Source organism: Bubalus kerabau, chromosome 11, assembly GCF_029407905.1.
Source record: "Bubalus kerabau isolate K-KA32 ecotype Philippines breed swamp buffalo chromosome 11, PCC_UOA_SB_1v2, whole genome shotgun sequence".
Classification (NCBI taxonomy): Eukaryota; Metazoa; Chordata; class Mammalia; order Artiodactyla; family Bovidae; genus Bubalus; species Bubalus kerabau.
The window spans coordinates 5,630,841-5,654,646 of NC_073634.1; the positions used below are offsets into that span (position 1 = coordinate 5,630,841).

General features: G+C 50.3%; 1 protein-coding gene across 8 annotated transcripts in view; it reads right to left on the minus strand.

The window, feature by feature from the left end:
- Positions 1 to 1,237: 1,237 nt before the first annotated feature.
- KANSL3 (KAT8 regulatory NSL complex subunit 3) overlaps positions 1,238 to 23,806 on the minus strand; it is a 43,120-nt gene continuing 20,551 nt past the window's right edge. For 2 of the 8 annotated variants that reach the window (XM_055539346.1, XM_055539347.1), the window contains exons 6-22: positions 22,025 to 22,156; positions 21,667 to 21,783; positions 21,311 to 21,412; positions 21,142 to 21,213; positions 19,775 to 19,849; positions 19,440 to 19,597; positions 17,138 to 17,201; positions 16,502 to 16,702; positions 16,145 to 16,301; positions 14,698 to 14,775; positions 13,155 to 13,346; positions 12,613 to 12,697; positions 12,099 to 12,229; positions 10,992 to 11,101; positions 10,393 to 10,615; positions 9,934 to 10,067; positions 7,686 to 9,702 (exon numbers count right to left, since the gene is read on the minus strand). In XM_055539346.1, the coding sequence (XP_055395321.1) occupies positions 9,676 to 9,702; positions 9,934 to 10,067; positions 10,393 to 10,615; positions 10,992 to 11,101; positions 12,099 to 12,229; positions 12,613 to 12,697; positions 13,155 to 13,346; positions 14,698 to 14,775; positions 16,145 to 16,301; positions 16,502 to 16,702; positions 17,138 to 17,201; positions 19,440 to 19,597; positions 19,775 to 19,849; positions 21,142 to 21,213; positions 21,311 to 21,412; positions 21,667 to 21,783; positions 22,025 to 22,156 (2,058 nt within the window). In that variant the 3' untranslated portion in view covers positions 7,686 to 9,675. Of the gene's footprint in view, positions 5,154 to 7,685; positions 9,703 to 9,933; positions 10,068 to 10,392; positions 10,616 to 10,991; positions 11,102 to 12,098; positions 12,230 to 12,612; positions 12,698 to 13,154; positions 13,347 to 14,697; positions 14,776 to 16,144; positions 16,302 to 16,501; positions 16,703 to 17,137; positions 17,202 to 19,439; positions 19,598 to 19,774; positions 19,850 to 21,141; positions 21,214 to 21,310; positions 21,413 to 21,666; positions 21,784 to 22,024; positions 22,157 to 23,806 lie in introns of those variants that run through there. The other 6 variants (XR_008700123.1, XM_055539351.1, XM_055539348.1 and 3 more) reach the window with 6 other exon arrangements.

Below are 23,806 nucleotides of genomic sequence, written 5' to 3' on the forward strand. Positions count from 1 at the left end.
TGAAGCTGAAACTCTAATACTTTGGGCACCTGATGTGGAGAGCTGACTCATTTGAAAAGACCCTGATGCTGGGAAAGATTGAGGGCAGGAGGAGAAGGGGACGACAGAGGATGAGATGGTTGGATGGCATCACTGACTCAATGGACATGGGTCTGGGTGGACCCCGGGAGTTGGTGATGGACAGGGAGGCCTGGCGTGCTGTGGTTCATGGGTCGCAGAGTCGGACACGACTGAGCGACTGAGCTGACTGAGCTGACCGACTACATTACTGGTGGGACCATAAAACGGAAGAGCTACTTGGGAAAATGTTCGACAGTTTTTCAAAAGATAAAAATTTACCATATGACCTGATAATCACACTCCTGGGCATTTAGTCCAGAGACAATGAAAACGAAAGTTTATACAAAAATCCACTCAGAAATGCTCACAGCAGCTCTATCTGCAATAGTCCCAAACTGGAAACAATCAAGATGCCACTCAACAAGTGAGCAGTTAACAAAAACTATGGTACATTCAATCCATAGAACATTCATTTTTGTTGTCGTGTAGCTGCTCAGTCATGTCTGGTTCTTTGCGACCTCACGGACTGTAACCCACCAGGCTCCTCTGTCCATGGGATTTCCCAGGCAAGAATACTGGAGTGGGTTGCCATTTCCTACTCCAGGGGATCTTCCCGACCCACGGACAGAACCTACATCTCCTGCATTGGCAGGCAGGTTCTTTATTACTGAGCCACCTGGATATTGCAAGTAATATGTAGTCATAGCAAAAACTTAGAGCAAACCCATTTGATGCTCCCACCAGTAATGTAGAAGAGATACATTTTCCCTGCATCCTTATTCTGTCTCTGTTTTTTGTTTTAGCCTTTCTCCTAGGTGTATTGTGATGCTTCATTATGTTGTTTAAAATTTGTTGGGGTTCATATATAGATCTCTTTCTCCCTGATCCTTTTATCCTCTGCAGGACATGTGCCAACAGGTAGATGTGTATATTTCCATTCTTTTCTGTTTTCTTTCACATACACATACACAATTTATTTCACACTTTTAAAAAAGGTGTTTTTTTAAACCACAGCTTTAAACTTCTATTTAGTCAAATTTGTCAATCTTTACTGACTTAGACTGAACTATTAGTTATGGGAACTTTAAGTATTGGAGGAAACTGAAATTGGAGGAAAATGAACATGGGACTTCCCTATGCTCTCAATGTAAGTTAAACACACACACATCGAAATAGCTCAGGTAGTTTTGTTTTTTAATCCCTTAGAAAGGCAAAACATGGGCCATATGACTTCATCCTCTGGATGTTACTAAACTGGGGTGAGAAAGGGTGTAAGAAGAACCAACCTGTACGTGGGATTGAGCCAACCAGACTCACTGTGCTCAGAATTTGGATGAGAGACAGAGACTGGCCACTCACAAAGGGGTGGAAAACCCATGACGACAGAGTCAAAACCGGCCCCTGGCCGTGCCAGCTCAGCGGGCATCATCAGGCGGGCAGTGGAGACTGGCGGGCTCCCGTCAGTGAAGACACCTTGTGAGAGAGTATCGCCTTTTAGAACTAGTTTGGGTAGTGAAGAGTTTCCTGCTTCTTGCAGCCATCAACCCTGACTAAAACATATGCTTTGGAAAGGGAGAGAAAAAGGCAACAGAATTTCTTCTGTATCCTTATCTGCTATGGCCCTGTCCTTATACTGCTAAAGTTTGAGAGAGCTATCATTTAACAACCTAATCTTCACCTCTCCCTTCATGTGACGCACCCAAGTCGGTGAGACTGGAGTTGAAGTGAGATGAAGTCTCTAGTAAGGAAGGAAACGAGAAGAGCTCGCATGTGAAGGCCTTTCAGCAGTGCACCAGAACCACAGTTTCCACCCACAGGGGCTCCAAGGTTGAAGGTGGGCACCTGGAATTTAAGGGCTTCCCTGGTGGCTCAGACAGTAAAGAATCTGCCTGCAATGCAGGTGACCCAGGTTGGATCCCTGGGTTGGGAAGATCCCCTGGAGGAGGAAACGGCAACCCACTCCAGTATTCTTACCTGGAGAATCCCATGGACAAAGAAGTTGCAAAGTCCACGGGGTTGCAAAGAGTTGGACATGATTGAGCAACTAACACTTTCACTTTACTTTCAGGAAGGTCCTCTTAGACACAGGATCACAGACAACGCGGAGGTTGGAATCCGTTCATTCAGCGTTAAGTCATTACTTACTGGGCAGCAGCGGGACAGGATGTGCACAGGGGTTCCCACCTCTCAGGGCCAAGGCTGAGGGGCCTCACCTGCTGACTGAGCCCCAGCTGAGAGCCCACCAGGGCAGCAGCAGTCACTCTAGGCCTGGTGGGCCCAGGGTCTAAACTGAAAGGAGTCGCATGAAGGCCAAGCCACCATCTCCTCACCTCCTGCGCTAATTTCCACTTCCGGTCTCCCATTTCAGAATCCCAGCACAGTGCAGAGAAGAACAGACACTGGTATTAGACTGTCTGGGCTCAGTCCTGCTGTGTGGCTTCTCTGTGCCTCAGTCTCCTCATCTGTAAAGGGAATTACAGCACCCACCTCGTGGGTATTGCAGGCATCAGGAAGATGGTCAGCGGAATTACCATAATACTGTAGCTTTTGTTTTCTGTGCCATTCCACTGGGTGGTTACCAGAATAAAAGGAAGAAGTTGACTGAAGACATGTTGAAGCAATCCAAAATCTGTTTTTATTTAAGTGTTCTGGCTAATGGAGAACAGAACTGCCCCAGCAGCTCAGCTCGATACCCCGTCCAGCCCAGGACTGTCCCGGCGCTGGAGCCGAGGACAGGTCTTCCTCCATCAGTGACCTCATCTTCACACAAAGGCTGCTTTCACAGGGCGTCAGCACGTACCTGTCACCAAGAACTCAGCTAAAGCCCTGTGGATCCTTCTACACTTTTGGCCAGTAGCGTCACCTTCCGAGGTCAGGGACTCTAGGTCTGCTACGTGATTGGCAGAGGAAAGCTCCTTCTCCACTTCGAGAAATGTGGCTACAGAAGTATGGAATCGGGGAGCATGATTCTAGGGACTTCAACTACTTCCCCCTTTAGCCCGTCCCTCCACAGTGCAGCAGAACCAAGGTTCTCACTACTCCCCTTCTCCAGCTTTGGCATCCTTCCCGGTGTATAAGCCAAGCCTCAGAAAATCATTCGTGGGAAGCTTACTAGGATTGAGACAAACGCGGGATGTTTTTTCAGCTTCTCCTTTGGCCCAGCCCACAGCGGGGTCAGCATCTTTCAGAGAAGCCCCCCCAGTGCTGTCTAGAATGCACTCCTAAGTCACGAATGGGTTGTTCAGGAATCTGCCGGCAGTGACTGCTAAAAGCTTCACACAGGTCTCACTGTCCTCAGTTCCTCTTGGTGTGTTACGATCTTACCTGTCAAGTCACCAAACCCCTGACCCTGGACGTCTTTTTCACATTTCATATCTTCCTCCAACTTACCGAATGCTGCCTGAATTTCAGAAAGCAGTAACCTGCCCACTAATGCAAGGATGCAGGCTAATTCTGTGTGACTCACTTGGGAGACCAGCTTGGCAGGAGGTCGGGGGGTTACAGTGTATAACCTGCCCACTCCACGCCTGGGGTGTGCACTGCCCCGGGCCCTGCCTGGACGCCCACCCCCCACCCCCGTCTGCCTTGTCTGAGATTCCTCTATACCACAGGCTCCCTCCCGGCTGCCACTCAGACTGGACTGAGGCTCCTGGACTGAACACAGGTGGCTTGCTTTGGATGCACACCGCCCCCAGGTCAGGACCCTCACCACAGGTCCAGCCATGGTATGCTGTGGCTCCTCCCTGCCTACAGATACTGAAGAGTCATACGTGGGATGCCTTACACCTGGGTTAGAAACTTTCTAGAGTACAACAGGGAAAGAAGCCAGCTCTGGATTCTAAACCAAATCTAAAAATACTTTTGCACACAAGTGTCGTGAGGAGGTAAGGAAGGGCTCAGGGCTCCATCCTCAGTAATCACTTCTCCAGGGACCTCCACCTCCAGGACTCAGGTTGGTACTGAGCACCCTGCACAGGAGAGTCAATGCCGATCATCCTCCCACTTCTGAGCAAGAAGACGAGAATCACACACAGAGCTGCAACAGAAACACCGAAGCATGGCATCTGTCGTCCTGATGTCAGAGTTCCACGGGACGAACGGCCAAGATGTTCACTTAGCAGCTGTCCCTGCTCTACTACTGAGCACAGAAATTTCAGGGCTGGGGCTTCTTTCCTCTGGCCCGGCAAATTCTCGTATCCAGTCGCATCCACAATGCCAGATGCAAAGCCTCAAGCCCCGAGCATCTTCACCACTGACGTGCCCTCCAGGTCACTCTGTTTGCTGTCTCCTTCGTCCTCTTCAGCCTTTCTGAATACAAGAACTGCCCAAACATGATGGAAAAAAGAAAAGCTGGCTCTCTCCTCCCAGCAGCTGCTGTCCCCGGGTCTGTAAGCAGCCAAAGGGACTCAAAGAGGACAGTCCGGGTCTCTGCGCCCTCTCGTGGGTTTGGAGTGGAGTCCCCAGGCCTCAGCAGGCACTTGGTATCCAGCGTGGCTCCCACAGTGAGTGCTGCCTGGAAAGACCTCTCCCACGACTGTTCGGTGGACTATGACGGACAGAACAAGCCCCCTGGCACTGAGCCACCAGCTGGGGGGCCGGGATGATCCTTGCCCTCAGCACAGGGCTCTTGACCTCAACTCCTACAGCCCCGGACCACACAGATGCCTCCTCCCAACTTGGTGCAGGCAGGCACAGACTTCCAAGAGGTGCTCCTTTATCACAATGCAGTGAGCAGTCTGACACCGCTTCCTGGGTCAAGTTACAGCTCCTGATGGGGAAGCAGTGCCTCAGATTCGTGCCCAACCAGGTCTGCTGAGGACCTGGAGATTCTGGGAATCAGACCTGTAGTGACTGGGGCACAGGGTCCCGTTGCTGGTGCCGTATCACCTTGCCTCATGATTACACAAGACCTGGAGGTCCAGCCCTGAAGACAGCTGACAGAGAGGCAAGAATGACTGTGTTAAAGAGGTCTTTGGACAAGTGGACAGCTCAGCAGGACCGCACGCCGCCCAGGCCTCACCGTGCAGCAGCCGTCACCAGCCTGGCAAAGGAAGACATGTGGCACAGGGTCCTCAGGGGGCTGGAGGCAGGCGCTGTGGCGGGAGAGGCAGTGAACAAGGTCAGCAGCTTGCCAGGTTAGCACAACCGACCCTCTTACTAAGCCGGTTACCCCGCCCCTGGGAACTTATTCCAAAGCAGTAAGCTCGGTGGGGGACGGCACAGGCACAAGGACGGGGGTTCCGGCAGCCGCAGACGCAGCCAGAGCCCCGCCCGCGCCTCGGGGCCACGGCCCCCAGCCCCCGGCCTCCTTCCCCCTCTGTGAGCCAGACACGAGGGCACCTGCTCCCCAGGGCTGCTGTCAGGCTACATGGGCTGACCTGCATAGGGCGCCTGTGTGTCAACCACAATCACTGGCTCCTATTATTATGTAAAAAAAAAAAGGGAAAAAATGCAGGAAAAAGGAAACGGGTGACTTGTTAAGGGTGACAGAGTTGAAGAGAAGTTTTCCATGACTGCTCTGCAGTATCACTGCTCTAGGTCATGTTCATTTTTTAAGTGCTGTGGAAGATGCCATGAATCATTGAGCCCTGCAGCTTGGGAAGAAGGAAGTACAGAGAGTTGGCTTTTTTCCACAAAGATTCTCCCTATTTCTCTAGTTCTGCCTTTGGAAAACTCCTAAGAGGTCTCCGAGGATGCAGTAAACGGGGGGTGAGGAGAGAGGACACAGGTGAGGAGGAATGAGGAAAGGTCTGACAATCAAAACCTGAAAGGCTCCGTCGCCCATGCGCTGGCGCTGCTCCAGGGCGGGCTGCAATGTACACACATGAGCTCTGTCCCAACCAGGAGTGCTGGGAGCAATGACCCCGCTGGGCAGACAGCTGGAGGCTGCCTGCCAGCCTGACGAGGGCACTGCGTGGCCAGAGACAGGAAAACCTCGTGATCACAGTCAAGGAGTCCATTCCCAGGACCTGATGCAGGGCACTACACTGTCTCCCCTTTCTCCTGCAGCTCGCAGCTGTAGGGCCACATAATGGTCCAGTTTCATAAGGAAACACACAGAAAGTATTCATCTCCACCAGGAACAACCAAGATAAATAAGGGCACAGACCTTAGAGAAGTCTATCAGTGTTTACAACCTTTTCTTTTTTTTAATTCATTCTCTCCATAAATACTGTAGTCTATAACCTCCAAATTTAAAAAAGATTATTTTTCAAACTTAAAACTATTATCACACCTTAAAAAGATTAACAATTTCTTAATAAACAATAATCCAGTCAGTGTTCAAATCTCCAATTGTCATATAAACATCAGAAATGGGTGGTTGTTTCTCAGCTTTTAGAAATCCATCTTCCCAGAGCCAGAAGAGTTTTCTGAGACAGCCCCTACTAAGCCCACCACCACAACTGAGTCACTGACTTCTGCCAACCTCCTCGCTAGACCAGATGAGAAAATGCACAGAGAGGCCAGGCAATCTGCCCAGGGTCACACAGCTTACTGAAGACAGAAGGCCTGAGCTTTCCCTGAGGTCATACTGTCTGGCAGTCTGCACACTGAAATAACTGTTAAACACTTTTGAATCAGCAAGCCTTAACCTAGAAACACCTCCTTTGTCTAAAAGAAAACAATCACCACTAGAACCCTCCTAGTAATTGACACACCCATTTTACTCAGCTAAAAACTAAGCTCTCAAGTAAATACCATCAAGTAGAAGTCCTTCAGTTTAGCCATGCAAAAGGATTCTCGCTGACCTCTGCTCTCTTCTCAACTCTAACTAGATCCCCCCACCTGCCCCAGCCAAAGCAAGCTGAAGAGGACCATCTAAAAGAAAAGGAACATAACTCGTGAGGATCTGTTTTCTAGTTGGGCATCAACGTGTCATCAGCCAAGGTTAAGACTGCCTGAAAACAGGCCCAGATGGCCTGCAGGTCATTTCCATCCAACCATCAAAAAACTGGCAATTTTTGTGCTATATAAATGTTTTGGAATATGAGAAAGAAAATGTTTCTCATATTCCAAAGCTGGACAAGGAAAGGACATACATCAAAAAGCAAGAGCAGAGAGAAAGAAAACTATAGGCCAATCTTACTAATAGACATAGACATCAAAACCCTGAGTAAAACAAAAGTAAAGCAAGACTAGACTTGGTTACGCTGAAGTTCTTGTTTCTTATACACGTACAATAAAATTCAGGAGTGTGCAAAAAACAAAAGCAAAACCAGAATAGGACATACTGAACAAACTCTGAATCTGGGATTCAGACAGCTTGGTATTAGGAAATGTTTGAAAGTAATTAACCATTTTAACTGACTTAAAAGAAATAGTTGTGCTCATTCAGTTCATTTGATTCCAAAACGGCAATGAACAAATCTTAAACCTCATTATTCATAAAAAGAAAAGAAAAGAATAAAGATGATCTTAGGGAACTAGAAACACAATTGATACTTAAGAACATGCATTATCAAGCAATAATCAAGTAGTACAGAAACAGGCAAGGGTACTAACAGGGCCCGCGTGTACAGTAAGTAATCTAGAATGTGAGAGCAGCTCTCTTCAAATGAACGGAAGATGAATGGACCCAGTAAGTTAGATCCTTACCTCACTTAGAGTGAAAAATAAATTCCAAATGTACTGAATAACTGAAGGTAAGCACGGAACACAAGCAACGTAAGAGAACACACACGGAGTTTCAGCAAGGGATGATGGGCAAGCTCTGGAGGCACATGGTGGTGACCATCAGTTTAAAAAGGGTAAAATGGTAAACTGTCTGTAAGCAAATTTTACCACAGTTTTAGGCATGAAAATTTTAAAAACATAAAAAGATTATATCCTTACAATGGGAAGAGCTTTCTTAAGACACAAAACTTTAGAGTCATAAAGGGAAGAATTTGAAGATTTAACTACATAAACAATTTTTAATGTCTGTTTGATAAAAGACCCAGAAACAAAAATTAAAAGACAAGCAACTTAATACTTCAACAGAAAAAAAAAAAAATATATATATAAGTAACTGACTGGAATAAAGCATATACAATTTGTATAATATATTTGCATATTTGTATAAAGGATAAACATCTCCATATATAAAGCTGCTATGAATTGAGTAGATACAGAATATGACAAGTAATTCATTAAAGACACAACCTTATAAGTAATCAGGAAAATGCACATTAAAACAATTTCATTTTTCACCTATCAAATTAGTAAAATTAAAAATACTGATTTTCATAATCAACAAGGTGGAGGAAAAGAGGTATTCTCATCTCTGTGGCTTGAACTGTAAATGGACAAACCCTTCTGAAGGACAATTAGTCAGCAGCTAGCCAGATGTTCTGGGAAGTCCCATGCAGAGGAGTCTGGCAGGCTACAGTCCATGGGGTCATAAAAGGATCGGACACTATTTATCGACTAAACAACAACAGCAGCCACGTGTTAGATGTACAGGCCCCAGCTTACTGTCTCCAGCCTACAGAAATCTCCCAGAGGTACACAAAAATTGTGAACAAGGGGTAGTCACCATACCAATATTTACGCTACTGAAAAACAAAACATAGCTCTCTAACAGGAACTGGTGAAATGCACTTTAGTACATCAGCCCAGTGAAGCACGAGACAGCCACTAACAAGAAATAGAGAAGTCTCCATGGAAAGGACAGGGAAAGACACCACGTGTTTCACAAACAAAGGTTAGTTAGAAAATAGCCATATTCTGTGGTCTAATTTCTGTCAAAAGAGTAAAATAATGAATTTTGTAGAAAGAATAATCTAGCAAAATGCATATCAAGCTACCAACAGGGGCTATCATTCCTGGGAGTGGTATCATGGGAAATTTTCACTTTATAAATTATATGATTTCTATAACTTCTGGATTATTTAAAGAAAGTGCAATCACTTTTGTAATTAAAAAGAACAGAGAATAAAATAAATCACCTGCACCTCTCTGCACAAAGCCAGGGTAACCACCTCTGAGCAGTACTTCCCCCTGGGGAGGCTCAGGTGGGAGGGCACCAGTGCCCAGTCCCAGGGCGGGGCTGGCCTGGCAGCAGTCAGGGGACAGGCTAAGCCTCAGCCATGGAAGCTGCACCCCAGGGCTCCACACAGGAGGCCTCGGCTGAAAACCGGACACTCAAGGAGCGCTGCTGGAGTCAGGACTTTCTGTTGTTGTTAACCTCTGATCTTTGGGTGGCCCTCAGATCACCATTAAAAGTTAGAAACATTTTACTTGAAAAGGTCACAGTGGAAATCAAATCAGCTAAGAGAAACTGATGGTGTCTTCCTGTGTAAGAGCTATAAAAACCTAACTGAGCCCTGAAAAGACAACAATGAACACAAAGATCTGGGATGGCCCAAGGCTGGAGAGTCAAATAAAGAATATTACCACTTTGCTCCCATGTAACCTCTGAACAGTGAAGCCAAGAACAGAGCAGAAAAGGGCGGAGAGGGGAAGAAGACGAGCACTGACCAGGCGCTGAACACAGCTCATGTTTAATCCTCACACAATCCAGGGGAGCTACAGAGAAGAAGCCGCAAAGAGGCCCACGACTCCCTCAGCCTCAAAGCTACAAACTCCGACCAGCAAGGACCTGCTGTACAGCACAGGGAACTGTGCTCAGCAGTTTTATAATAACCTAAAGGGGAAAAGGATCTGAAAAAGGGTATAACTGAGTGTGCTGTACGCCTGAAACAAACACACTGTACATCAACTATACTTCTAAAAAACAAAACCCAAAACCCAACCACAGTAACAAAGCCACAAACTCTGAGAGTGGAGGTGCAGCGGGCCTGCTGACCAGCCCAGCTCCCCCAGCCAGCCAGCCAGCTGGGCCCCGCCTCCCAACGCTGGGCCCATGTCCTCGGTCTCCCCAGACAGACTCACCTGTGAGCTGGAGGGCAGTGCCTGGGAGGCAGGCTCCTCTGATGGGGCTGCTCCTGTGCCCATGGGGCTCAGCGTGGTGATCCGGCTGGGCTGGCCACGCAGGGTCAGAGTGATGGTGGTGGGGACCTTCAAGCCTGAGAGACACAGAATGGTAGGCTTTTTTTGTCCTAGCCTCCACTTCCCTTTCCTAGAGCGTCCCCTGACCACCCATGAGACACCCCCCGACCCGGCCTCCTGTCATGGTCTCCTCCCCAGCTGGGTCATCTAGGCCCCGTCAGTCAGTCCAAAAGCAACAGGAGCAGCCTGTATACTCTCACATTCCCTGTGGTTGGAACCACAGAGCTGAATCCCCAAGGTCAAGGCCAGGACCCTGCGGTGCTGGGTTCAACATCATACCTTGCCCGTGCGAGGTGGGACGGTCTTGGGGGAAGATTCCCACAGTTCTCATGCGAGACTCACCTGATGCTTGGTTAGAGATCTGAGCCAGGCCAGGGAGGCTGCTTGCTAACTTAGCGAGGCCCCCGTTGGTCAGCAGCTGGTGGATGGCTGTGGGCTTCCCGCCAGGAGCGGCACCCAAGGAGGAGAGGGCGGTGGCCACAGGGACGGCGCGGACAATGCTGCCAGCGCCCGTGGAGACGGCGCCCAGGCTCTGTACGGGGGCGGGCAGCTTCACGCTGGTGGCCTGCGGGACACAAGCCTGGCCAGTCAGAAGCTGCGACGGTCGAGTGTGGCGGGCCCGCATGCTTGATACCTCTCCTGGGGATACCTCTCCTGCCCCACGCAAGGTACTCTGCCAGGCATTTCCACATATTCTCTTATTTAATCCCCACATTAGCTCTGCGAAGGAGGGACTATCATTATCCTCATTTCACAACCAAGAAAGCAAAGATACAAAGAGACCTAGAAACCTGTCACTAGCCTCTGGTAGTGCCCCGCTGTGGAGTCAGAGGCTACCTGTCCCTGACCCCGTGTCCCTGCCAGAGCCACCTAAGCCGAGGAGGCCGCCTCCCTTCCCGCCCTGTCCCGCCCTGTCCCGCCCAGGGGAGGCAGACGTGCACCTGCGGGGCTGGCCCGGGGGAAGGGCTGGCCGGGAGGCCAGAGGCCTTGCTGCTGATGTCCTGCAGGCTGAAGCTGAGGCCCTGGAGAAGGCTGCTGGCTGACGCGGCCCCTAAGGGAGGACACGAGAGACGTCAGCACGGGCTGCGGCACCTTCTCACGAGCAGCTGTGCCCGCCATCCTCAGTGACCAACTGAGACACTGACACTCTCTCCTGGACATTTCCCGTGCCCACAGAGAGATGCCAGAACACACGCACGCGCGCCGGACGCCCACTGTTCCTGACTCGCTGTCTTGGATTCACTCTGCACATCCCAGCCAGATCCAGACCACCTGGCCTGCATTTTGGATGGGTTCAGTAACACCAAGGAGAACATGGACCCACTTACAAGCCAAAAGAATCCCCAATACCTGACTTAGACTTCACTTTACACACAGTCCAGTGGCCTGAGAGCAAAAAGGAAGGTCCTCTGGAAGAACGGGGCACCCTGCTGGGCTCAAGCAACTAGCCTTTCAATGCAGGGTGAGGGGACCAGCCTGGCAGAAACATGTCTCATTCTGCTGATGCCCTGTACAGAACCATTTCCAGCTTTAAACCAGATATGCTTAAAAACACCAACTCAGCTGGAAACCTACCTGCTATTTCTCCTTATAGCAGCAGTCCCCACCTTTTTGGCACCAGGGGCTTTTCGTGGAAGACAACTGGAGCAGGGGCAGCGGGGATGGTTCAGGCAGTAATGTAAGCAATGGGAAGTGGCAGATGAAGCTTGGCTTGCTAGCCGACAGCTCACCTCCTGCCGTGGGGCCCAGCTCCTACAGGTCACTGACCAGGACCGCCAAGCCTGTGGCTTAGGGACCCCTTCCTTACAGCACAAGAGACATCACCTGCGGACTAGGACATTTACTTACTACAGATGTTAAGGCCCTGAACTCCCCCACCTAAAAGTTAATTCCACTCCATGCCAAGTCTACAATAAGCCTGAGACCCAGAGGAGCACCCCTGAGCCCTAGCTCCACAGTGCTTTCCCAGGGCCACCCTCCAGCAGCAGACAGAGAGACTTGGCTGGGAGGTGGGGTTGGGGTGCGGCGGGGGCTGAGTTAGCAGGTACCTGGGAGGGAGCCGCCAGGAGAAGGGGCCACCAGGCGGCTCTGGAGCGTGTGCAAGGCACTGGGCGAGGCGCTGCTGGAGACCACTGAGGATGTCTGGCTGGCCGAGACACACCCTTCAGAAGCACTTGACCTGGAGACAAAGAGGAGCTCTGTCACCTAAAGGTCCCTGGCAGTACCAGGAGGGTCCAGTGGGGGCCCAGCAAGGCTTTCAGCGATGGACGCAAGGCTAGAATGTCGGTGTCTTGTCTCACCTTCTGAATTCAGCCTCCAGTCCTTCTAAGTCAGGCCTAAAGGAAAGACTTCAGGTCTTGAAGCAAGAGCTACAGGACACTTTGTAAACTTTAAGTAAAAGTCAACTCTGAGTTGACCCAAAGGAAAAACACCCGACTCAGAAAGAAGTCACATTCACAGGACAGACTCACTCCAGAATCCACTATCTTCCAAAGCACTCACTGGATCCGGAGAAGGGGTGAGGGCAAAGAAGGGGACAGACAGCCCAGCAGACAGACTCACTTGGCTGTGGCGAGAAGCCCGGTGAGTTCTGTGGCCCCTGTGGATGCCTGTCCCAACGTCATGGTGAGGGGCTTCCCTCCTGCGGCTGCAAAACAGAAAACCCCGAGGCCGCCGGTCAGTCCGGATTGGTGCTGACCTTTCAGGGTCCCAGAGTCCAGGCTAAATGCAAAATATTATAGAAAAGACTGAAAGACGAAAAACTAAAGATAACTCTACATTAGGGTGGGGAAGAGTTGGGGGTTATCTTTTCCTTCTGTTTTCTAAACTTCCTGGAATATTTTATCATCTTTAATTGAAAGCAAAAAGAAACAAAGAGTACGATGCTGTGAATGACCCCCAGCCCCCTCTGATCCTTGTCCTGCCTCCCTGATCCTAGTTCCCTGCCCACTCTCCCCCACGTGCAACCCTTGCTGCCTTTCTCTGGGCGCCTGCTGCGCCGAGGGAGAGGAGCCGCCGCCCAGCAAGTAGCCGCCAAGGGGGCGATGCTGTGTCTCTGGGACGGTCCCGTCGGTTGTTATTTAAGCAGGCCGAGAGACACTCACCTTCTGGAGCGCCCCCTGAGGAAGTGGGGCAAGGCCCTCCAGCTGCATCCCCTTGGGAGATGAGGGACACCTTGATCTTCGGCCGCTTGCAGGTCTTACTGCCAGCAAGGGGACTGGAGGGATGGTGCCGCTTCAGCTGGACCCTGAGCTCCTCTTTCTCAGCTTCCTCGGTTTGTTCTGATGAAATAGGAACTAAGACATGGAGTTGCGGTGAAGTTCTCCATGATCCAGAGAAGCCCGACAGACGCTGATGACCGGGACCAGCATCGGCATGGCCGCGTGGGAAGAACCGGCCCAGCGTGTCCACAGAGGCCACTCCTTCAGGCCCACCTATGCTCATCTCCACAGTGGCCCTCTACGAGGACAGTCCCCTCCCCTCCCGTCCTGGGCTCGGAAGGAAGGAGCTCTGAGTCGGTGGAGACAGACAGGAAGATGCCATCCCGACTCTGCCGAACAAATGGGACTCGCCACAGTGGACCTCAACAGGGCTTCCTGGACTCAGAATGTGACAAGCCTCCCGCCCTCCCCCGTCACACAGCTGCAGGCCAGCCAACGAGTTCTGCACAAGCAACAGAGGAGCAGGCTATTCCGTCCTCCCTACAAGGGAGATGTCCCCAGAGCTCTGAGTCCCCTCAGGGCCCAAGGCTGAGGGTCTGCCTGTTGCACGCTGACCATGAGAAGGATTATCACCAGGACTCCAGGCTGGCTTTGAGTAACTACTAGGCGCGGGGGCTTCATAGCTGCGACGACTTTACAGTTCTGACCCTGAAGTAACAGGGCAGCAGGGGCCCACGGCACAAGCTAGTCCCCAGGTCAGTGGGAACAGGGCTGAGAAAGGCCACCCTATCCACCAAATCAAACACACATCCTGCACAGAGCGAAGCCTCCCAGATGCTTAAGTTATCCTTTAGCCTTGCTCACAGGTCCCCTCCTCTTTCCACTTAGAAGCACGCCCAGCCCTTCTCAGCACAGGCAATCAGGGGCAGAAAGGCAGGAGGAAGGAGAGAGGGCTGGACTCACACGAAAAATGGGAGGTGGGAGTGCCGGGGGGAGACTGGTGTGGGGCCACAGGGAACCACTCCAGACCACAGTGAGGCCACAGTCAGCTGAAAGGAAGGACTGCTTAGGGGATGAATGCATTGACCAAAATCAGCACAGGAAGGAGGGCCAAAGGGAAAGAAGATATAGTTATGCTGCTCAGTGCTTGCAGAGACCAGGACGGAAGCAGGAAATCAGAGGCAAGGAGAAAAACACAGGGAGATGCAGGCTCGCAGGGAATGGCCCATAGGCACGCACAGGAGAAGCAGAGCCAAGCACCACAGTGAGACACAAAAGGGGAAAACCACCATGAGAGGCAGAGTGAACGGGGAAAAGCAAAGACTACGGAGTAAGCCAAAGGACAGCAACGAGAAAAGAAAAATGCGGAGAGAAGAGAATAAGGGGAATCAGAGACAAAAGAGAAGCAGGGCTGGGGAAGAGATGAGATGGGGAAGGAGGAGAGAAGCAGAGAGCGGAGGGTGCAGGCGAGGAGAGTGATACTCACCAAAGAGACAGGAGGAGGTGCCGGGAGGAAGAGCTTTCCTCACCAGCATATTTTGTTTCAGAAAAGCAGCAAACTGAGCTGGAATGAATCAGAAAGAATTACAGAATCACAGCCAGCCAGAGAAAGGAGAAAGAGACGGGGAGTAAGAAAAGGTATGAAAATGCTCTGAAAAATGGTCAACAGAGGCTTTTCCTGGGATTACTGATGAATCTGAAACCTGATTCTGCCACTTGGCAGCTCCTTGGAGTCCTCCATAAACTGAAAATGCTGCATGTGCCTGCCTCACGGGGCCGCTGCCCGGACTCCATGAGCAACAGCAAGTCCAGTGCCAAGAGGGGGGCGAGGCGCCTGGCGGGGGCACAGGGACCCCAGCTGTCCTCACCCCCTGCCCGCGAGCTCTGCCTGTGCCAGGCAGCCGTGCTGCGGCTCTCCTCCGCGCCGCTCTGGGTCCCGTTCTGCACCCAGCTCCCCAGTCAGCCTTGCAGGCCTTCCGGCCTTGACTAGTCGTTGCCTCCAGAAACATCACAAACTGTTCTCTCTCTCTTCATCAAAAGCCTGAGGGGACTGCACCCACGTGGCTCTGGCCACCACTGGGGACGGCGCGGGTCACAGAGCATCCGTGTGGACCTCAGTGGCCTGGCCTCTTTTTGTGTCTCCATCGATCCACTCACACTCACAGCCACCTCTGGGCAACCTTGGACGAGGCCTGGGTCTAAGTCTTGACCCTGTGGCTCCACTACAAGAAACGAGCCGAAGAGTCTGTCCGCTTGACAGCCACCTCTGGCTGCCGCCTCTCCCCCAGCCGGAGACTCTCGGAGGATACCCGCCCCTGGCCCAGGCCCAAGGGGCCTCACCTCAGGACTGCTGACTGGATCAAAGTGGGGCAGGGCAGCTTCTTACATCACAGTCACTGCTTTCCAAACTCTTAATTTTAACTGAACAAGTATTTCCCAGCCTAACTGAAAACCTATATCCAGAGGTTCCTGAAAAACATCACTGGAAGTCCCAGTGTAGGAATCTTAACTCTCCAAGGGGGGGCACGAGGCTTCGGAGCTGCCCTGGTATCTGATGAGCACGGCCAGCCCCGTCTGCAGGACCCGGAGAGCTCCCAGACTGCAGGAAAGGCTGGGCCTGAAGAGAAGACACAGCTTTCCCAACTGGGAGTCAGAAAATATATCTGAGGCCAATATACATGGAGTCGACTCATTAAGTGAACTTGCCCAAATGCCAAGACGAGGCTATAATTAGTGGAACACACAGTCACACCAACGCATAGACCTTGTGTCATATTTTATCCTTGAAAACATCCCTCAGTATTTATTCCAACCTAATTCTGCATGGACAAACATGTCTGGAAAAAGAGGCAGGTACCAATACTTTTCAACTGCCACATGACGCCAACTGAGAAGGCAGAAGCCAAGAGAGGCCCTGGGCCCGGCGGCCGCACCTTGGGCTTGTCTGTGGGCCAGCACAGCCTCTGTCCGCTGCATGTGTCTCTTCAGCAGCTGGGTGCTTCCAATCTGACTGGACTTCTGGGAAGAGGCCACTGTGGTCACTTTCGTCTTGGGACTGGAGGTGGGGCTGCTGGACACGCTGGAGAGATCCTGAGTAGATGGAGAAGGATAACGGCCAAGTCAAGGTCGTTTGGATGGACTGTCAATCATCAAGCCCCCTGGAGTTCCCCGGTCAGGGCCTCCCCCTGTAGGAACTCCGAGGCCTGGGAAGGCCAGCAGCCTTCCCCGGGAAGCACAGGAACCCACTCTGCTGACTCCCCAGCAACAGCGCCCCTCTCTGCCTGCATTACCTCTGAGCCCGAGGGGGAAGCAGGCAGCTTGGCAGCTGGTGACGCAGGTCGACTGCCCCGCTCTGAGACCTCAAAGGCCAGGTCTCTGCGGGCCACGTCTCGGGGCTTCTTCTTCTTCTCGGCATCCTGATCCCGAGGCTCGGAGCCCACGTGCCCCTCAGTACGAGTAAGTACCCCGGTCAAGAAGTCTACGATCTCGTCCTGGGGGAAGGAGAGGCCCAGGCCTCAGGAAGTGCCCCAACAGTTCCTACTAAAACGGAGTCACCCCAGCTTTGAAATCAGTGCGCTGCCCCTCCTACTTCACAAAGCATGGCCCAAGCCCTGCACTCAGCCAAGGGCCCACAGGAGCCCAGGCCCTGTGCCCAGGGTGGGCGTGGCCTTCTGAGTGGTCACACTTTACCACTCCTCAGTGGACCCTTCCTCCCCACCCGCTTTGCTCACATCTTAGATCATTACTCTCCTTCTCCCTCCCCTCCCTCTTTCCCCATTTTCTTTGCTTATGACTTAGGTCCCCCAAAGGCCCCAGGGGATACCCAATCTTCCATAGAGTCGGGAGGATGCTGCCAAGGAGACCGAGCCTAAAAGGTTACAGACAGACAAGCCTAGCCGAGAAACCCACGGAAAGCAACTGTGTACCTGAATGCATCTGTCCACCATGCTCTGCGTCAACCCTTCCGATTTCTTCTTTGCTTTGCTTATTCTAAGAGGCAAAAAAGAGGAAATATTTACTTTCTAAACATTCCACAGTAACAAATGTAAATAAGAACGGGTTTCTCTTCTGTGTTGGCTCTTTTCTAAATCTAAGAAGGAAGATAATGGTAGCCCACAGGCAGGTCTGCAACCTCTCCGAACCTCAGTTTCCACATCTGCAAAATAAGGAACCCCAACACCTCCCTCATGGAGTTGTGGGGATGACACAAAGCAACACAGGTAACGAACTAAAGAAACATGGAAGGTGCTTGGGGCTGTCCACTCCAGAAGTCCTATCCCCACGGCTTCACAGGTAAACTCTACCTGATCGCTAAGCCCTCATCTTGAGGTCCCCCAATACAGTTCCAAACCCCGAGACTTCTAGGTGCTGTTGAAATGATATTACCAGGAAAGGTGGCCACAGGTGAGTTCTACAGGGATCAGAGAAACTGGCCACTGCTGGCTGCATTCTCCTCTTTGAAAGCCAGACTTAAATCCCCTGGCTTCTGCCTGGAGTCTCAGCAGAGACAGAAACAGGGCACCAAGTGACAAGATGAAGAGCAACATTCTGAGCCTCCACATCCTGAGGCCCCAGTTCACTGGTGTCTGGCCTCTAGCCCTGTCATGTAACGTGTTCGTATTACAGATGAGGACACCAAGTCCCAGAAGTTAAGCGATTTACCTGAGCAAAGGAGCCAAGAGTTAAACTGAGGTCTCCTGACTCAGTCCAACGCCCTCAGCGCCATGCAAATATGTCTCACAAGCAGCCTCACAATGCAACTCTAATGAAAGGTGTTTTCATCCCTCCTACTCCCTCACCACAACTCAACAGTCTATCCTCCTATACGTAAGAATGTCTGAATTAATAGGAAAGAATGTATTTACAAGCAAGCATTGCCCTGAGCATCCAAGGATTAGACTTTAGGTCCACAAGAAGCTGTCAGATGACAAAGGCCAGGACGGCTTCTCCAAAGGATCTCTGGGTGAGAAAGTGACAAGACGGGTGGGAACAGGCACTCACTCTAAGCTCTCCAGTAAAAACATTCACAGGAAGCTAATACATAAGACTGAGCATGTGAGAAAGCAGGCCGATAAAGGACACAATCTCTTTTTCAGTACATTTCATGAAAATGTAACTAAAGGCCCCGCTGGCAGACCCTGAAAGGGAAGAATGGCCATCTCAATGACTAAAGACGTCCCCCTAAAATCTCTTCCAAACTCTGGTTGTTTATACTCCAAAATATATAAAAGGACGTCTATGACAAAAAGGAGAAAGCGATGGCACCCCACTCCAGTACTCTTGCCTGGAAAATCCCATGGACGGAGGAGCCTGGTAGGCTGCAGTCCATGGGGTTGCGAAGAGTCAGACACGACTGAGCGACTTCCCTTTCACTTTTCACTTTCATGCATTGGAGAAGGAAATGGCAACCCACTCCTGTGTTCTTGCCTGGAGAATCCCAGGGACGGGGGAGCCTGGTGGGCTGCCGTCTATGGGGTTACACAGAGTTGGACACAACTGAAGTAACTTAGCAGCAGCAGCATGACAAATAAAATCTTTGTTCAAATTCATCCTCAGTGTTACTAGGAAGACAATGTAAAGAAATGCCTACCCCAGTGAAAGCCGAATGGCAAGGACTATGATTACAGCATCTCGAAATATCTTCTCCCCACAAGAAGACTACTAACTACAAAGGGAAATACAGTAACCGTAGAGAAACCTGGCAGATACTACCTTAACGACGTGATCAACGGTGACCTCGCCAGTAATGGGACGCAGCAACATGCAGCCCCAAGGATGCACGCAGGCCACATGAGCTCCGCGGCATTCCCGCCAAGTGTGCCCTCAACCTAATCACGAGACAACGCCAAAACCCTAAACTGAGGAACAGTCTGCAAAACAGCACTCTTAGGAAGTGTCAAGGTCATGACAGATAGGCTGAGGAGCGGCGTCACATCAGAGGAGGCTGAGGAGACACAGCACCCGTCAGCCACGCGCGGCCTGGACTCGGCCCGGGACCAGACGAGCGCGCGGCACAGTGACGGGACGCGAGTCTGCAAACTAGATTACCGCGCCGTATCCATGTCAGCTTCCCAGCTGTGACGACTACTTTTTGGTTATGCGAGATGTTAACATTTGGGAAATTTGGGTGAACAGTATATAGAATTTTTTGGTACAATTTTTCCAACTTTTTAGAAGTAAGCGTCTTTCCAACATGGCACTCTGGCAGCGCCCAGGGACCCTTCCCACCTGAGATTGTCATCAGCTCCTCCAACCACCACCAAGCTGTTCTCCGCCCGAATCTTCTCCCGGAAGTCCTCCATGGCTTCAGGGTGGCACTGCAGGGAGTTCTGACCGATGACAAAGAGGACTGGAGTCTTCATATCCAAGAGGGGATCGTCCACATCCTAAACAGGTCCGGTTTTACAGTCAGCCAGTTCATACATGCTCAACACTGCCTGGCAAGTGCACTCAAGACAGTGCCCGGGTAGCTGCGGCCTCTGAGCAGCAGCCTGCAGAGGCAGGCTCCTACTCCTGTCCTCCCACCGGCCGGTGACCCGGCAGCCCGCAGGCCCCACACTTACCCCTCTGGGGCCGTCCACGGTAAGCAGAGGAAACCCAAGGCAGACGACGGCAGTGACATACTCCATCACCGACACCTGCAGATAATGGCATGGTCTGCCTCGAGGCCGACTGACTTCCCCACAGCCACATCCTGCCCAGAAGCCACCAGCCGGTCCCACCTCCTGCCCCCCTTGTAACTCCCAGGCGATGACACGCCCCCGAGGTGATGACACAGGCGTATCAGCCACACAGTAGGGCAGTAAGAGGACAGAACACAGCATGTCTGGTTACACCACAGCCCCCACCGAGAGAACCGGGGCCCACAGGGGCCCACCTGAACCTCTGGGAGGATGGGAGGTCTAATGCTTCCATCATGGGAATTTGCAAGGCTTGAGTCCTCCCTTTTTCCTCCACTAAGAACAAATGCAACCAAGAGAACACAAATGCTGCTCTTGTCCCTTATGTGAAGAATACCTCTCCCTTTCAAAATTAATAGACAGTGCCCAGTTCAGTTCAGTCGCTCAGTCATATCTGACTCTGCGACCCCATGGACTGCAGCACACCAGGCCTCCCTGTCCATCACCAACTCCCGGAGTTCACTCAAACTCATATCCATTGAGTCAGTAATGCCATCCAACCATCTCATCTGCTGTCGTCCCCTTCTCCTCCCGCCTTCAATCTTTCCCAGCATCAGGGTCTTTTCAAATGAGTCAGTTCTTCACATCAGGTGGCCAAAGTATTGGAGTTTCAGCTTCAACATCAGTCCTTCCAATGAATATTCAGGACTGATTTCCTTTAGGATAGACTGGTTGGATCTCCTTGCAGTCCAAGGGACTCTCAAGAGTCTTCTCCAACACCACAATTCAAAAGCATCAATTCTTTGGCGCTCAGCTTTCTTTATAATCCAACTCTCACATCCATACATGACTACTGGGAAAAACATAGCCTTGACTAGACGGACCTTTGTTGTCAAAGTAATGTCTCTGCTTTTTAACATGCTGTCTAGGTTGGTCATAACTCTTCTTCCAAGGAGTAACCGTCTTTTAGCTACACACTAAAATATATATAAAGAAAATACTTGGTGTTTTTTTCAAAGTAACTGGAGGGAGCTGAAAGTGGGCAGAGGTAAGATGAAAAAGGCCTTGGCTCTGAGTCAGTTACTGGCAGGGCTTAATGAGGGGCCCAGGGGGTTACCACACCAGTCTATCCTCCCTTTAAATTTCTACTTAACATTTTCTACAATAAAGTTAAAAAACAAAGCTTGTCCCCCACAGTTTAAAATCCAAGTATGCAGGCAAAGCATTCAGCACAGTGCCTGGCTCAACAGTAGCTATCTGCAGCAGCAGCTGAGCCCCAGACAAGCTCTGGATAAGATGCGGTTACTTACGTGACAGGCCACCAGGGCTCCTGTATTCCAGCCAATCAAGATGATGGGCTTGTGGGGGAAATGGCTGTGAATCTTTGTGGGGAGAGAGAGAAGACAGTGAGACAGGAGGCCGCAGACGGGTGCAGAATGCTGGGTGAGTGGCGGCGAGCTGACAGAGGAGCAGCCTCACCTCCAGCACTTTGCTTCTCAGCGCCCCGATCATGTGCTCCAGACACTGTAGCACCCCCACTCCACTCCCATTGCTCAGCAGGTGGGTGGCGACAGGGATGACCTAAAGGAAAGACAGGGGCTGCCACGCCATGAGCTCAGTCTCCGCTCTTCTCTCCAGTCTGCTTAGCCTCCCCTGAACCCTCCAACCCCGGATAAGCACCATCAGCAGTCCAGAGACTTGGAGGATGCACCACATTCAAGTCCATCCATCTCGCATCTCGGCACCCGCTTCTTGTACACGAAGGAGTGTACTAAGTTCACTAAGCATCGAGCATCTGTCTGCCTCTCGAGCCGCCCCCCCCGCCCCCCACATACCTTGCCTAAGCAGGACAGCTGAGACTGCCAGAAGCGGTGGCGGCGTGAGGTGGGGAACACGGAGCTAGAAGGCCCGGAGGAGGCGATGAGGATGAGAGGAGAGCCGGGGAGTTTGCTCTACAGAGTAAGACCCCATCAGAGAGCCAGTGAGTGACGGAGGCTCCCCAACGGAACCCCACGTACCCCACGACCTATCTCATCCTCACCAATGCTGATTTGCTCAGGAAACTATGTTAAGCATGACACACAGCCAGTTATTAGTGAACACAGTTAAACACGCCATTTATTATCCTCTTGCCATGGTTCTGAGACTGGAATCTAAAATAAACTTCACGGGCCATAGTGAAGTCCAACTTACTGGTTTGTTATGAGAAAGCACCCCCACGGCAGGGTCCCAGGGCCTCTTCAGTAGGAGGGACAAGGCCTCAGCTCCTGCAGCCCCGGTCTTTGTGTTGGAGGACACAAGCATCCGGTCAATCAACGTGGGGATCTAGAAGCAAGGGAGAATGAAGACGCTTCCAGTGTGAGGCAGGAGACCCCACTACCAGGGTCAGGCGGGAGGACACAGCCCTACTGTGAGCCAAGGACAGGTTCCAATGACGCCTCTCAGACTTTCCTCACAAGAAAAAGTACAAAGAAGTGGATGGCTAAAAATACACCCTCCATCATTAAAGGTAAATGGACACAGTCCTTTGGAAACCAATCTGGTAATATGCATCGAGAGACTTAAACTTATTCCCATCCCTTTCCTAAAACTGTATCAGAAACACACATGCACACATACACACAGGGGGTAGGGGGTAAGCAAAAGATAAATTCATTCTCAGTAATAGTCGAAGAGTAGAAGCAACATCAAGGCACGCACAAGAAGTGGCTAAGCACGTTATCTACATAATCAGATCTTATGGACTAAGTTAAAATGCTTAAAACAGTTTGCAGTAATACAGGAAACTCCCCTGCTAAAATGTTAAAGGTAAAACAGAAAATATAAAAATCATCTCTAATTAAGAAAAATACAATAAGAGAATATGTGAAAATGTTCATAATAAACTTTATGGAGATATGAAGAAGCTTTTTCCTTTCCTTCTATATTTTCTAAATTTCGTCAACAAACATCAGTTGATTTTGTAAGTTAAAAACAAAATAAAACTCTGCATTTTCTTCTAGTATACTGCCTTCAAGCTCTGGAGTGTTACAGAAATTTGTTACTATGCTCCAAGTAATACAGCCTACTATACTGGGTATACAGTTGACCCTTGAAAAACATGGGCTTGGCACACTAACCAACCCCAATGAAGCTGAAAAATCTGTGTAATTTTAGTTTGCTCTCCGTATCAGTGGTTCCACATTACACCATTACAATTTACCAAAAATGTGACCTCAAAGATGTGTAAATATAGATTACAGACTTGCTGATGCTTCCACTGAAAAAAAATGTCTGTGTGAATCTCATACTGCCCGCAGAAAGTCAAAATGTCCACAATTAAGAGAAGGCCCCGCTCACCACAACTAAAGAAAAGCCCATGCAGCAAGAAAGATCCAGCACAGCCAAAAACAAATACAATTTTTTTGAGAAATATGAATAAAAACTACTATGGTGATGCAGGCGGGAAAAGTTCAGTCCATAGCTAACATCAAACTCAACATTGAAAAACCGAAAGCTTTCCCTCTGGGATGAGAACCAGACAAGGATGCCCACCCTCACCACTTTTATTCAACACAGTACTGGAAGTCCTAGCTAGAGCAATCAGGCAAGAAACAGAACTAAAAGGCATTCAAATTAGAAAGGAAGAAGTGAAACTACAGATTTGCAGATGACATCATATTACATACAGCAAACCCTAGACACCAAAAAAACCATTAGAATACATGAATTCAGTGAATTTGCAGGATACAAAATCAATATACAAAAATCTGTTGCATTTCTAAATAATAGCGGAGAAATTGAGAAAATATGCTCATTTACAATGCATCAAAAAGAATTAAATAGCTAGGAATAAATTTAACTAGGGCTTCCCAGGTTAAATTTAACTAAGGAGGTAAAAGGAATGAGAACATCTTATCTGAAAACCGTAAGACATTAACTGAAGAAACTGAATAAGACACAAATGGAGATATTCTATGCTCACAGATTGGAAGA